The sequence below is a fragment of the Sinohyriopsis cumingii genome, chromosome 4 (assembly GCF_028554795.1).
Source record: "Sinohyriopsis cumingii isolate HCF-2022 chromosome 4, ASM2855479v2, whole genome shotgun sequence".
NCBI lineage: Eukaryota > Metazoa > Mollusca > Bivalvia > Unionida > Unionidae > Sinohyriopsis > Sinohyriopsis cumingii.
In genome coordinates this window covers 53429762-53444815 of record NC_142964.1, presented here as the reverse complement: position 1 = coordinate 53444815, position 15054 = coordinate 53429762, and the positions used below count along the sequence as shown (strand labels likewise).

At 35.4% G+C, this 15054-nt stretch overlaps 1 protein-coding gene and 1 non-coding gene across 2 annotated transcripts in view; one reads left to right on the top strand and one right to left on the bottom strand.

The window, feature by feature from the left end:
• LOC149801171 (uncharacterized) overlaps positions 1–9623 on the bottom strand; it is a 44601-nt gene extending 34978 nt beyond the window's left edge. Inside the window, exons 1-3 of the mRNA XM_089955199.1 lie at positions 9438–9623; positions 2908–2978; positions 1736–1982 (exon numbers count right to left, since the gene is read on the bottom strand). Coding sequence (XP_089811325.1) covers positions 1736–1982; positions 2908–2978; positions 9438–9496 — 377 coding nt within the window. The 5' untranslated portion in view covers positions 9497–9623. The remainder of the gene's footprint in view (positions 1–1735; positions 1983–2907; positions 2979–9437) is intronic.
• A 221-nt stretch (positions 9624–9844) lies between these two features.
• On the top strand, positions 9845–9927 carry Trnal-uaa (transfer RNA leucine (anticodon UAA)). Its single transcript has one exon. It is a non-coding gene; the product is annotated as a tRNA-Leu (tRNA).
• The last annotated feature ends 5127 nt before the right edge of the window (positions 9928–15054 follow it).

Here is a 15054-nt window from a genome sequence, read left to right as displayed (position 1 = left end):
CATACTCATGTTGATTGTGTCATTGTTGCTGTTATAAAATGATATTTGAACAGTGCTGTCCCAAGTCTATTGAAGCAGATTGCCCTGCCCTGCCCACTCTGGGCGGTACACTGCCATCTTTGGATGGAAATAGTTATTTTCAATAAATGAGATTTAATAAATGGCGTATTTTAACATCCATTGGGAAATTTCAGTACACAGGCATTGGACGTGTACCATATCATCTATTGGGAAATTTCAGTACACAGGCATCAGAGGTGTAACATATCGTCTACTGTACACAGGCATCAGAGGTGTAACATCTCATCTATTGGGAAGTTTCAGTACGCAGGCATCAGAGGTGTAACATCTCATCTATTGGGAAGTTTCAGTACACAGGCATCAGAGGTGTAACATCTCATCTATTGGGAAGTTTCAGTACGCAGGCATCAGAGGTGTAACATCTCATCTATTGGGAAGTTTCAGTACGCAGGCATCAGAGGTGTAACATCTCATCTATTGGGAAGTTTCAGTACGCAGGCATCAGAGGTGTAACATCTCATCTATTGGGAAGTTTCAGTACACAGGCATCAGAGGTGTAACATCTCATCTATTGGGAAGTTTCAGTACGCAGGCATCAGAGGTGTAACATCTCATCTATTGGGAAGTTTCAGTACACAGGCATCAGAGGTGTAACATCTCATCTATTGGGAAGTTTCAGTACGCAGGCATCAGAGGTGTAACATCTCATCTATTGGGAAGTTTCAGTACACAGGCATCAGAGGTGTAACATCTCATCTATTGGGAAGTTTCAGTACACAGGCATCAGAGGTGTAACATCTCATCTATTGGGAAGTTTCAGTACACAGGCATCAGAGGTGTAACATCTCATCTATTGGGAAGTTTCAGTACACAGGCAACAGAGGTGTAACATCTCATCTATTGGGAAGTTTCAGTACACAGGCATCAGAGGTGTAACATCTCATCTATACCTATCAGTATCACAATAATGTCAGTGCTAATGGAACTACTGTTGAAATATACCAATCCATTTGCACCATGAGTGTGACAATACATCAATTTCGTAGCTCATGTATTGTGATATACATCATTTTCAGGTATTTTGGTACACATATTTTTCACCTGCAGCATTGCAATTATCTTAAAGGTAGAATGAAATTCAAAACTCAAAAAATACTTTACTGCCTCATAGTATTCTATGGTCCCAAACTTTAAATTTATACACAACTAAATTTGTTTGCATGGCAGCCAAAAATAATGGATGCAAAAAATCTAAGTCTCAAAAGGTTTCTCTATGCAACCTTTTTAAAGCATATCATATTTTGTTGAAATATCTTTAATGGTCTGAAAATTATGCTCGAGATAAAAAAGTGTTTAAAGGCAGACAAAACAAGTTTACAGATAGGCCGACAGTGGTAATATGTGAGACAAATCAACACCACAAAGCCAGGAATTTTTTTAGTTGTCAAAAGGGTCCCATAATAAGTCCTAATTCTAATTTATATGGACCTAAATCCCAGTGTAAAATATTTCAGACAGAATTTTAGCCATTTAATCCTGCAAATTTGACTCTTTGGTCTATTTTTTCAACAAAATGTTGGGCCCAGGACCAATTTCAAATCACACAAGAAATCCCTTAATGTAATAGATCAATATAAAGTCTTATTCTACACAATTGTTGAGAGTGATGGATTTTGTACAGGTACTGTAACTTTAAGACAGTTGATTTACTTACAGAAGCAATGGTTTTCCCGAGACTTGTGGGTTTTGCAGTAAATTGGTCAAATTCTCCTTAATTTCTTCTGTCCTATCTCTGGTGCTGGAATCCACCACATAAATCACACCATATAGTTCAGCTAGGTAATTTTTCCAGATATCACGGATCTTCTTTCCTCCCCCAAGGTCAAATACTGTAATCTCATAGTTTTCATGTTGCACCTTCTCCTCAGTAAATCCAACAGTTGGAGCTGTATCGAGAGGTTCTGTGAAAAGGTGAGGTACAGATATGTGTAAAGACACAAAGATCAATAATCCTCAATAAAATAATCAACTACTTGTATATTGATTCACTTTGTAAACAGTCTGTGCTCTTCTGAGTCTGCAAAAATGGTATATCCTCAACTAGGGAGTGTACGTAAAACATACATCCTTGAGTCTAAATGAAAAAAAATAATCATGTCTTATTTTTTGTTGACAATAGAGGACTTCAGTAAACCCCAAACCTTCTAACACTGAAATTTTAATTGGATCCTGAGGCCTTTTGGACTTCAGAGTAATGTCAAGAAACCAAACTATTCTTAAGGAAGCTTGCTTCTTAAATCTTGTAGTATTTAACTTTGTGATAATTGATACTTTTAGACAGCTAACCTCTCAGCAACCCAAAATTACATGTAAATGAATAAGCTGATGCACATTCTGTCACACTACCCTTAGCAGAACACAATAGTCATCAGACTGACAAACATCAGCAAAATTACACATACAGTAAATGACGATTAAAAAGCCCCAAATTATGAGTGTTTATAAATTCATCAAATTTACACAGGTTGAATACCATAAGCTCCACTTATTCCAAACACAAATAAATAAAGCATGCTGGTGGTTGAAGTTTTTCATTATGAGACATTTACTGGGACACTGATTTTCAGTACTGGAAAGCAGGCACTGATGATTTATGGCAGGTTATGAATCTCTGCAGATTTCCTTAAGTTTTGTTGATTTTACCAGTTTTCTTCACATTTAGTGCTATGGTAAAATACTACATGTATGCCTCCAAGAAAACTCTTTCAAAGTGTATGCACTGAATACATTTTATACAAAAAGACAGAAACTTACCACCAAAAAAGGAGAGACATGAGTAAAGGAAAGAGATTTAAATGTACCTCTAAATAAAGAATAGAAACATACCCCCAAGTAAAGCATTGATTATTGTTGTTTTACCAGCGCTATCAACTCCAAGAACAGCAACGGTTATTCTCCTGAAATCAGAAAAATAAATTTCATCAGGCATGTCCTATTATTCCATTAACAATAACATTGAAATAAGATCAAACAATTACAACATGATACCAAATGCATTTTGTGTCAAATCAACTTTAACATCAAAGGGTATATTCCTGGTATTTAAATACAGTTCATAAGTAATATTCTCCAGGCACTCAGAATATTAATTCTCTTAGTTTAAAAAATGACCATGGGTCTATATGGCTCTGACAGAAAATGGATTTTCAATATGGATTGAAACTAAACTGGAGGTTCCACCAATCAAAATATGTTTGACATATTTCAGCCATGATGTATTTAATATTACTATATGCTCATTTTTTTCTCTATTAACTTTACATTGTCATAATCGTTCAGTATTTTTCTATAATTTTTCATGCTGCATGACACGCATGTCTAAAAATAGTATCGTGTATTAGGAATTACTTTGTATGCAAACAATGCATGCTCATTGAGTACAAGCTTTAGGTTTTGGTTTTTTAAATTTGTTTGTGGATAAACTAAACAAGCTGTTTCATCCATTTGAGAATAGAGATGATAAAGTTAATGATGTGGATGCGTCACAAATGAAACTTTCAAATGAGCAAACAATGAATTTGTGATAATTGCAATGTCAACAGCAAATGCAAGAAACACAATAACTGAAATACCATTATGATCATTTAAACAGCTATTTAGGAGAAATACTCATAGCTTTTCACAAACAGAATGGTTCAGACTATGACCAGTGCTCTCTAGGGTCTAGAAAAATAGTACAGAAAAGCATTCTGAGGCCAAGCCAGGGCTATGCATAATCTATTAGACACATACCAATTATACAACTTAGTCAAACCACTAAATTCCAGAAAAAAAACAGAACTGAAGGTTTTGGTAGGAAATTAAGAGCCTCAAAGCCAATGAGCCAAGATAGTATTATTTCCACTGGCTATATGGACTGTCACACAGCTGCTTCGCAATATTCCCCCATTTAATTGTTTTGATACACTGTTAGGCTAGCCACAGAAGACATACAGGTCATAGCTGGGGTCCCTCCAACAGACAGCAAGCATGTGAAAGAGCATAAAATTTTGCTTCTTTAGATGATAATACGAATGGTAATAAATATACTAACGTTTATGCATCCTGAATTTCCTCAAAATGTACTTTCTTTGTTAGCTCTGCAAATCCAAATGACATGACCCATGTCATGGAAAACCTGATACACACTGAAATTGTACTGTACTTTCAACTAAAGTACATCCATCACAGACCAACTGGAAAACTTTTTTTAATGCGAATTCATTCAAACTATGACTCTAAATTACAATTTTAAGTGATCAAAATGAGACTTTTCTAAAACTAATGTCCAATGTGCAAAGAAGTTCAGATGTCGCTGGGCAGAGCTATTTGCACACTAATATTGCAACTGTGTATTGATGAATCTACAGTTGTATATTTATTTTTAAATACAGCATAAATTCAGTTACTTTGTTTCTTATTGAGTATTCCTTTATTATTATTTTTAAGCCTTAGGAAAAAAAAATGAGTATATAATAAAAAGGTTACCGTATTTGTATGGTAAATTATTAACTAATTTTTTCTGAATAATACTTCACTCCCAAGGTCATTTATTGTTGCTGTTGTAGGATTTAATGCCATTTTTCAGCACACAATAGACTATACATGGCAGCCAGTATTAATGGTGGAGGAAGAACCCGAGAAACCCACAGAAAGAACCACTGACCCTCGAGAAGCTACTGGCAAGCTTTCTCACATACCAACATAGGCCGAATCCGAGACTCGAACCCACGCAGACAGAGGTGAGATGGCAGTGATCCGTAACGGAGAGTGCTTCAGACCACAAGGCCACTCAGGCCCCATAAAAGTATGAAGAACTAATGTCAAGTTCATGCAGTATTATTCAGATAAAACTCATTCATATTTTCCCATACAACTGCAGTAATCTATAATTATCCATTTATAATACAGGAGGAGGTATGATGTCATTTTCTGCTTAGAATGTTGGAGGTCATGTTTTTTTTACTTTCAGCATCAAAGATTGCTATAAATCTCCTGTATTCTAATTGGAAGGTGAAAGTGGAGGTATTGACCATTATTTTCAATATGATTTTCAATCCTTGTGTATGTGAAGTCATCATGAGCCATTATCTTGATCACAGACACAACAATTTAGAAAACTGAAAAGTAGGAGAGTTTCAAGAGAGTCTAGGTTTATGGACCAGCAATGCAAAGAAGCTTGTGAAGAACAGTGATGAGGTGCGGTACACATTAAACATCTTTGATCAATTGTCAATGGTCTTTTTCAGTGTCACCCTGTTTTCTTAGGAAGGAAAGAGTTACTATTCAATCACTGCCAACATAATATGCGTTTTAGGCTTGTATAAGCCTTTGACTACTAAAACTTACTGGTAAACCCTCATTCAACTTGTGTGTCTTTTGTCTCTCCATACACTTAACTACTAGGGTTAAACAGATTATAAAGATGGTACAGGGTGCTAGTTTTGTTTATTTGGGGAGAACTGGGAAGTTTGAAACATCATGTTCATTAGTGTGTATAGGTAGGTGTTCATTAGCAGATGAATGGGAGACTGCCAACGACTGGTATGGGTAAATATATGACTAGGTGTTGTGTTGGTTAGCAGATGTTGCTGCTGGGGTCTTAACATCATTTTTCAGCACAAGATAGGTTATATACAATGGACAGTATTTCTGGTGAAAGAGGAACCTGCAAAAACAGGAATCTACTTGCAAGCTTTCTCATATACCAAAACTGGCCAAGCCTAGTACTCAAACCTACATGGACAGATGATAGTGGTCTACAAAATTATGCACTGTAGACCATTTGGCAGCCATATTGATTAGCAGGTGTAGTTTTTACATCACAATTCCCAATTGTGGTCACAGAGACCCTGGAGCCATTTTTGAAACCAAAAAGTATACCCTCAATCTTCAGACTACAGATGTATATTTTCAACATTACATTTTTCATTAAGGCTATAATCAACCATAATGTTAATCATATGGATTAATGTTACATTGAGGTCATAGCAACCCATTTTAAAATGATGGTGTAATGTTAATTCCCACTGAGGTAATATAACCCAAATTGAGGCTATATCAGCCCATTTTCTACTAACAGTTTGTTTTGAAGTTTTTTAACGTTTATTCTTTTTAGTAACAGTATACTTATTTCAAACACATTAAAAAGGTAATTGATCATACCTTTTATGATTTTTCTAACAAGTCTACAAACAATGTTTCTGAAATATAAATACTATAGAAATTTCAGGATGGTCTTCTTCAAAAATACATTAAAAGAAACTCAAATAGCCAAGAAGTAATAAAACACTTTTTGACTACAAAAGAACTCAATAAAAAGCTTTAACTTCTCTGAAATCATATATTTAATTACTCACAGCTTGTACCTTATATCATTAATTTTTTTTGGGTGCTGGTGGTAACAAGATTTATAGCTGCATCAAGAAAACTACCTTAACATACTAATCAATCAAATTATGTCACATTAGAGATTTTATCCTGAGAAAAGATATGGAAAAAGAGGGCTTTAAAAATGACACAAGACTGCATTGACAAACTTACTATAACTTTGTGTTTATTCTGCAAACAATCTTGTTATCCGTAACCACCAATTTAAGAGGACAAGTGGATTTAAAAGCCTTGCAATAAACTGCAATGCCTAAACAGTAAATAATGAAGGATACTTTTAGTACAGGAATTAGACTATGAACTAAAACTATATTATGTTCTTAAGATTTCAGAAACTATTTATCTCCTTAGTTACAAGCAGATTTTTAGCAAGTAATAAAATACCCAATATTAAAATCATTATTATTCCTATTTTAAAAGGAAAAACAACTCCTCACATATCAGTTAGTTTTGAATATCACTAAAAGCACCCTTAAATGACCCAAAATTTATAGAATATGGAAAAACATTATTTGCTTTAAAAAAATATTTTATCAGGCAAATCTGCAACCTATCACTTTGCAGTTGTTGAACGTGATAACTACTACAACACCGACGAAGTGGTGTGTGCAAATTCCAGAGTATGACTCACACTGGAGTCAGTAGAGGATCATTTCATTATATGGCTTAAACATTCTACATACTGCTGACCAATTGAGTGAGGATGAGATAAAGTATTTATAAATAATGTATGCAAAATAGCATATCTCTTTTACCTTTATTATTTATATTTAAGTGTTTGTTAGTTGTTTTTCATTTTTTAAAATAATTTCATTACATGCTATTGTAATGTAACATTGTATGTTGGACTTGACCTTGTCCAAAATTGAGTTCGTTTCTACTAGACCCAAATTGACTCTTTGTTATTTTATTCATTTTTAAAAACTAAAACATAGCTAAATTATAAATGGGTTTAAAATCAATATTATTATTAAGAGAAGTAGTAAATATGATTATCTGGGTCAAAGTTTTGGAATTTCCTAAGTGAATTATACATAATCCAGGTTATTGTTTTGTAAACATCAGAATTATTCTAGAAGGTTATTTTCCATCAGGTAATGTTTATTTTTAGAAAATGCTAATTGTGACCGAAGGTCAAGTAGAGAACTGTATAATCTTGCAATTGTGAGAACCTGGTCATTCATGCTTTAAGTTTTAGCAGAATCAAGCTGTATGTTGTGTCCAGTAATCTTTTTATTTTGGGCTGGAATCTTTTTCTTCAAGTGATTATTTTTTCTGAAAATACAAAAGCACTCTGATGAAATTCTTGGATAGTGACATTCACTGGAATTTATAGTGTATTCAAACCTGGAATTATATTAATGTGATTCAACAAAAGACTTTTGACACATCAACACTCTATAAGCTATCACAGACACTTCATTGCCTTTAGTTTTGGATTTATTTTGGACCTGTACTGTGTTTTATTCAGGACTTTAAATTACTAGGACCAGTTTCTGATCTAATTCTTGGCTTATTATTTTGGGATTTAATTTGCAATATTTAAGTTCTTTTATTTTTCATTTCCACTTTGTATTCTCTGGAAATAAATTATTTGTTAAATTTTACAAAGTTTGTTGTCTTTCAATCTTTTCTGTTACTTTTTTAAGGGTAAAGACTCAAAACAACTTGAATACTAAATGAGGTACAGGCCAATTCAAGCAAATAGGGCATCCCCTAGTCCGATAAATCATCCCCCAAAATCTGTGTTGATTTATGATGGATGATATGTGGGTCTGATGTCACTTGTTCATTAGAATGCACAATTTTGCTGCATGCAAATCATTCTGGAACAATCATGCATACACTTTAGACACACACCGGTAATTGGTAACAGCAATATCTAGCGCAAAATTCAAAAATGACCACAGATCTGATGGTTGTGCTATTACACATAGATTTACAAGTCACCAAACATAGAATTTACTCTGGAAATATAATGTACACCAATGTGTGCAGATAAAACTGGATGCGATAAATTGCAGCTGTCAATGAATAGGTGATATCGGTCCCTAACCCGAAAGTCAACATCATCAAGGGTGAGGGGTTGATTTATTGGTCTAGGCATCCCTGTGTAATTATTACATCATCTCATGTGTTTCTCTGCTATCATCTGTAAGTGTCAATTGTTAAAGTAACATTTGCCTAGCAGGATTACTGAAAAATATTATTCAGTCACTGAAGGCAGTTAAACCTATGCCTGATATGATGTGTATACAATAAGAGTCTTAATTCTAAAACTGTTTGACAAAAATACTGAAAAACAAACAAGGCCAATTTTATTGAAAGATTTCAGTTGTTTTTGGCTTTCCCTCTGGTGATGTTGACCAGTTGGGTAACTCCAACCACCCAGGAACACTAATGAACAAACCCAAAACGTCACTAAAAAAGGGCAATTAACCTCAGATGGACAATGAAACGTTAAAAATTTCAATTAATATGTTTTATGAAATTTTTTTCATGATTCATTCTGAATGTTTTTCTCCCTCTTTATACATTAACTATTTGGACTGTGTATTAAACAAACGATTTAACCATGTAAAAAAAAGGAGTTAAATCCATAAAAAAAACAAAATTGTTGGGAACAGGTATTTCAAACAAACAGTAAGCATCATTTTCTTGGTAGTAATACGCTCTAACACCAAACCAATTCAACAAAGCACAAACAAGTGACTTGCTCATGGCCTGGGTTAATAATGAAGCCTTATATAACTAGTTTCAGTATTTGACAGTACTAGTATGTTAAAATGAGAAGTAAACTTGATTCTGGAATATACATTACAGATTTTATAGAATTAACGCCATTTTTTCTGCACATAATATGCTATACATGGCGGCTGGTATATTTGGTGGGAGAACTGTCATTATTTATAGGTCAGTTACAATCATCCTCAGAGGTATACGGAATCACTGATACAGTAACACTGGAAGAACAACAATGAGCTTACCTTTTCGGTTGACGTCTTTGCTTGATACAGGATATACAGTTTCCCATTATGCTAAACATGTATTACGGTCTGCTGGAAACTAATTTTTTTCATGTGTTTTAAAACTATCTGCAGCCCAATAAACAAAAATGATTACACTGCTACATTAATATTGTAACCAACTTCATGGCGGCCGCCATATTTGAATCCAACGACACTGTTTACGTTAGTTTGTACGTCTCTATGAAAATATTTGGAGAAAATTTCTATATAAGTTGATGCAAAGGTAACAAAAAACGAAATATAAAACACACTGTAGACATTATAAATCCTGTAAAATTTTATTTTAATGTAAATTATTACCAAATAAAAATTAATCTTGTTAGACTTTCTTCCATATTAGAGTAAATCACAGAAAACTCTGTAACAGTACGGTGGCCGAGTGGTTAAGGCGTTGGACTTAAGATCCAATGGACGCATGTCCGCGTGGGTTCGAACCCCACCCGTACTAATATGTATATTTTTATATGTTTATTTTGGATACTTGTACGCAATATTAGGTTATTATATTATAGTTTTTATACTCAGCAATGTAATGATAATTTAAATAGCCAGTATAACCAGTGAGGAAAGCCAGGCAAATTCTTTATCTTTAAAATGCAAACCCTATGCAAACTATGAAAACTGTAGAGCACCACCTTAGCAATATAATTATATAATCATTATTATTTAAATGTCGTTTTTCATTTTACTGCAAGAAACACAAATCACAATCAGCTAACAATCTACTTGTTAGGTCTGAGGATCAAACCTCCGTACCAATAGGTTTTTTACACTTTTTATTATTTTGGGGGCATTACTGGCAGTCAGAATGTAACGAAAAGTGCAACTTGCTGGTCCAGTGACCCATCAGGAGCGAGTCAGGTGGTCAAACTAAATTTCATGTACATTTTTACCAGCAAGAAAGAAAAAAAATGTATTATTGTAATTTTGATGTCTGATTTTCTAGATCAAATCTGCATTAATTCTGCTGAGCATTTCGATGAACAATCAATGAAAAACAAATGCAGATAGAGGAACTTGAGTATTATAGACATAAACGGAGAAACATAAATATATTCCTGCCAGTGCAACACCACACCGCTACTAGATGATAGAGATCAATAAAGAAGCACATAGCAATTTGTGAATACAATGATTGGTCTACATGCATGTGTTCTGAAGACGCTCATAACAAGTACAAGGTTTCACATAATGCTTAAAGTTTAGATGATTTCCATATTAAGTATAAAGTTTAGATGATGACCATAAAAGGTACCACGTTTTGACGATGACCATAACAAGTGCCAAGTTTAGAGGATGACCTCATTAAGTGCCATGTTTGGATGATGACCTCATTAAGTGCCAAGTTTAGAGGATGACCTTATTAAGTGCCATGTTTAGACGATGACCTCATTAAGTGCCAAGTTTAGAGGATGACCTCATTAAGTGCCATGTTTATATGATGACCTCATTAGGTGACATGTTTAGACGATGACCTCATTAAGTGCCATGTTTGGATGATGACATCATTAAGTGCTAAGTTTAGAGGATGACCTCATTAATTGCTAAGTTTAGACGATGACCTCATTAAGTGCCAAGTTTAGAGGATGACCTCATTAAGTGCCAAGTTTAGATGATGACCTCATTAAGTGCCAAGTTTAGACCATGACCTCAATAAGTGCCATGTTTGGATGATGACCTCATTAAGTGACAAGTTTATATGATGACCTCATTAAGTACCAAGTTTAGAGGATGACCTCATTAAGTGCCAAGTTTAGAGGATGACCTCATTAAGTGCCAAGTTTAGATGATGACCTTATTAAGTGCCAAGTTTAGATGATGACCTCATTAAGTGCCAAGTTTAGACCATGACCTCAATAAGTGCCATGTTTGGATGATGACCTCATTAAGTGCTAAGTTTAGAGGATGACCTCATTAAGTGCTAAGTTTAGAGGATGACCTCATTAAGTGCCAAGTTTAGAGGATGACCTCATTAAGTGCCAAGTTTAGATGATGACCTCATTAAGTGCCAAGTTTAGACCATGACCTCAATAAGTGCCATGTTTGGATGATGACCTCATTAAGTGACAAGTTTATATGATGACCTCATTAAGTACCAAGTTCAGAGGATGACCTCATTAAGTGCCAAGTTTAGAGGATGACCTCATTAAGTGCCAAGTTTACATGATGACCTTATTAAGTGCCAAGTTTAGATGATGACCTCATTAAGTGCCAAGTTTAGACCATGACCTCAATAAGTGCCATGTTTGGATGATGACCTCATTAAGTGCTAAGTTTAGACGATGACCTCATTAAGTGCCAAGTTTAGAGGATGACTTCATTAAGTGCCAAGTTTAGAGGATGACCTCATTAAGTGACAAGTTTATATGATGGCCTCATTAAGTGCCAAGTTTATATGATGACCTCATTAAGTGCCAAGTTTAGAGGATGACCTTATTAAGTGCCAAGTTTAGAGGATGACCTCATTAAGTGCCAAGTTTAGACGATGACCTCATTAAGTGCCAAGTTTAGACGATGACCTCATTAAGTGCCATGTTTGGATGATGACCTCATTAAGTGCCAAGTTTAGAGGATGACCTCCTTAAGTGCCAAGTTTAGACGATGACCTCATTAAGTGACAAGTTTAGACGATGACCTCATTAAGTGCCAAGTTTAGACGATGACCTCATTAAGTGCCATGTTTAGACGATGACCTCATTAAGTGCCAAGTTTAGAGGATGACCTCATTAAGTGCCATGTTTATATGATGACCTCATTAGGTGACATGTTTAGACGATGACCTCATTAAGTGCCATGTTTGGATGATGACATCATTAAGTGCTAAGTTTAGAGGATGACCTCATTAAGTGCTAAGTTTAGACGATGACCTCATTAAGTGCCAAGTTTAGAGGATGACCTCATTAAGTGCCAAGTTTAGATGATGACCTCATTAAGTGCCAAGTTTAGACCATGACCTCAATAAGTGCCATGTTTGGATGATGACCTCATTAAGTGACAAGATTATATGATGACCTCATTAAGTACCAAGTTTAGAGGATGACCTCATTAAGTGCCAAGTTTAGAGGATGACCTCATTAAGTGCCAAGTTTAGATGATGACCTTATTAAGTGCCAAGTTTAGATGATGACCTCATTAAGTGCCAAGTTTAGACCATGACCTCAATAAGTGCCATGTTTGGATGATGACCTCATTAAGTGCTAAGTTTAGAGGATGACCTCATTAAGTGCTAAGTTTAGACGATGACCTCATTAAGTGCCAAGTTTAGAGGATGACCTCATTAAGTGCCAAGTTTAGATGATGACCTCATTAAGTGCCAAGTTTAGACCATGACCTCAATAAGTGCCATGTTTGGATGATGACCTCATTAAGTGACAAGTTTATATGATGACCTCATTAAGTACCAAGTTTAGAGGATGACCTCATTAAGTGCCAAGTTTAGAGGATGACCTCATTAAGTGCCAAGTTTAGATGATGACCTTATTAAGTGCCAAGTTTAGAAGATGACCTCATTAAGTGCCAAGTTTAGACCATGACCTCAATAAGTGCCATGTTTGGATGATGACCTCATTAAGTGCTAAGTTTAGACGATGACCTCATTAAGTGCCAAGTTTAGAGGATGACTTCATTAAGTGCCAAGTTTAGAGGATGACCTCATTAAGTGACAAGTTTATATGATGGCCTCATTAAGTGCCAAGTTTATATGATGACCTCATCAAGTGCCAAGTTTAGAGGATGACCTTATTAAGAGCCAAGTTTAGACGATGACCTCATTAAGTGCCAAGTTTAGACGATGACCTCATTAAGTGCCAAGTTTAGACGATGACCTCATTAAGTGCCATGTTTGGATGATGACCTCATTAAGTGCCAAGTTTAGAGGATGACCTCCTTAAGTGCCAAGTTCAGACGATGACCTCATTAAGTGACAAGTTTAGACGATGACCTCATTAAGTGCCAAGTTTAGACGATGACCTCATTAAGTGCCATGTTTAGACGATGACCTCATTAAGTGACAAGTTTAGAGGATGACCTCATTAAGTGCCAAGTTTATATGATGACCTCATTAAGTGCCAAGTTTATATGATGACCTCATTAGGTGACATGTTTAGACGATGACCTCATTAAGTGCCAAGTTTAGAGGATGACCTCATTAAGTGCCAAGTTTATATGATGACCTCATTAAGTGCCAAGTTTATATGATGACCTCATTAAGTGCCAAGTTTAGAGGATGACCTCATTAAGTGTCATGTGTATATGATGACCTCATTAAGTGCCAAGTTTAGAGGATGACCTCATTAAGTGCCAAGTTTAGAGGATGACCTCATTAAGTGCCAAGTTTATATGATGACCTCATTAAGTGCCAAGTTTATATGATGACCTCATTAGGTGACATGTTTAGACGATGACCTTATTAAGTGACAAGTTTAGAGGATGACCTCATTAAGTGCCAAGTTTATATGATGACCTCATTAAGTGCCAAGTTTATATGATGACCTCATTAAGTACCAAGTTTAGAGGATGACCGCATTAAGTGCCAAGTTTAGAGGATGACCTCATTAAGTGACAAGTTTAGAGGATGACCTCATTAAGTGCCAAGTTTATATGATGACCTCATTAAGTGCCAAGTTTAGACGATGACCTCATTAAGTGCCAAGTTTAGAGGATGACCTCATTAAGTGCCAAGTTTAGACGATGACCTCATTAAGTGCCAAGTTTATATGATGACCTCATTAAGTGCCAAGTTTAGAGGATGACCTCATTAAGTGCCAAGTTTATATGATGACCTCATTAAGTGCCAAGTTTAGAGGATGACCTCATTAAGTGCCATGTTTATATGATGACCTCATTAAGTGCCAAGTTTAGACGATGACCTCATTAAGTGACAAGTTTAGAGGATGACCTCATTAAGTGCCAAGTTTATATGATGACCTCATTAAGTGCCAAGTTTAGAGGATGACCTCATTAGGTGACATGTTTAGACGATGACCTCATTAAGTGACAAGTTTAGAGGATGACCTCATTAAGTGCCAAGTTTATATGATGACCTCATTAAGTGCCAAGTTTAGAGGATGACCTCATTAGGTGACATGTTTAGACGATGACCTTATTAAGTGACAAGTTTAGAGGATGACCTCATTAAGTGCCAAGTTTATATGATGACCTCATTAAGTGCCAAGTTTATATGATGACCTCATTAAGTGCCAAGTTTAGACGATGACCTCATTAAGTGACAAGTTTATATGATGACCTCATTAGGTGACATGTTTAGACGATGACCTCATTAAGTGACAAGTTTAGAGGATGACCTCATTAAGTGACAAGTTTATATGATGACCTCATTAAGTGCCAAGTTTAGAGGATGACCTCATTAGGTGACATGTTTAGACGATGACCTCATTAAGTGCCAAGTTTAGAGGATGACCTCATTAAGTGCCAAGTTTAGACGATGACCTCATTAAGTGCCATGTTTGTATGATGACCTCATTAAGTGCCAAGTTTACATGATGACCTCATTAAGTGCCAAGTTTAGAGGATGACCTCATTAAGTGCCAAGTTAAGAGGATGACCGCATTAAGTG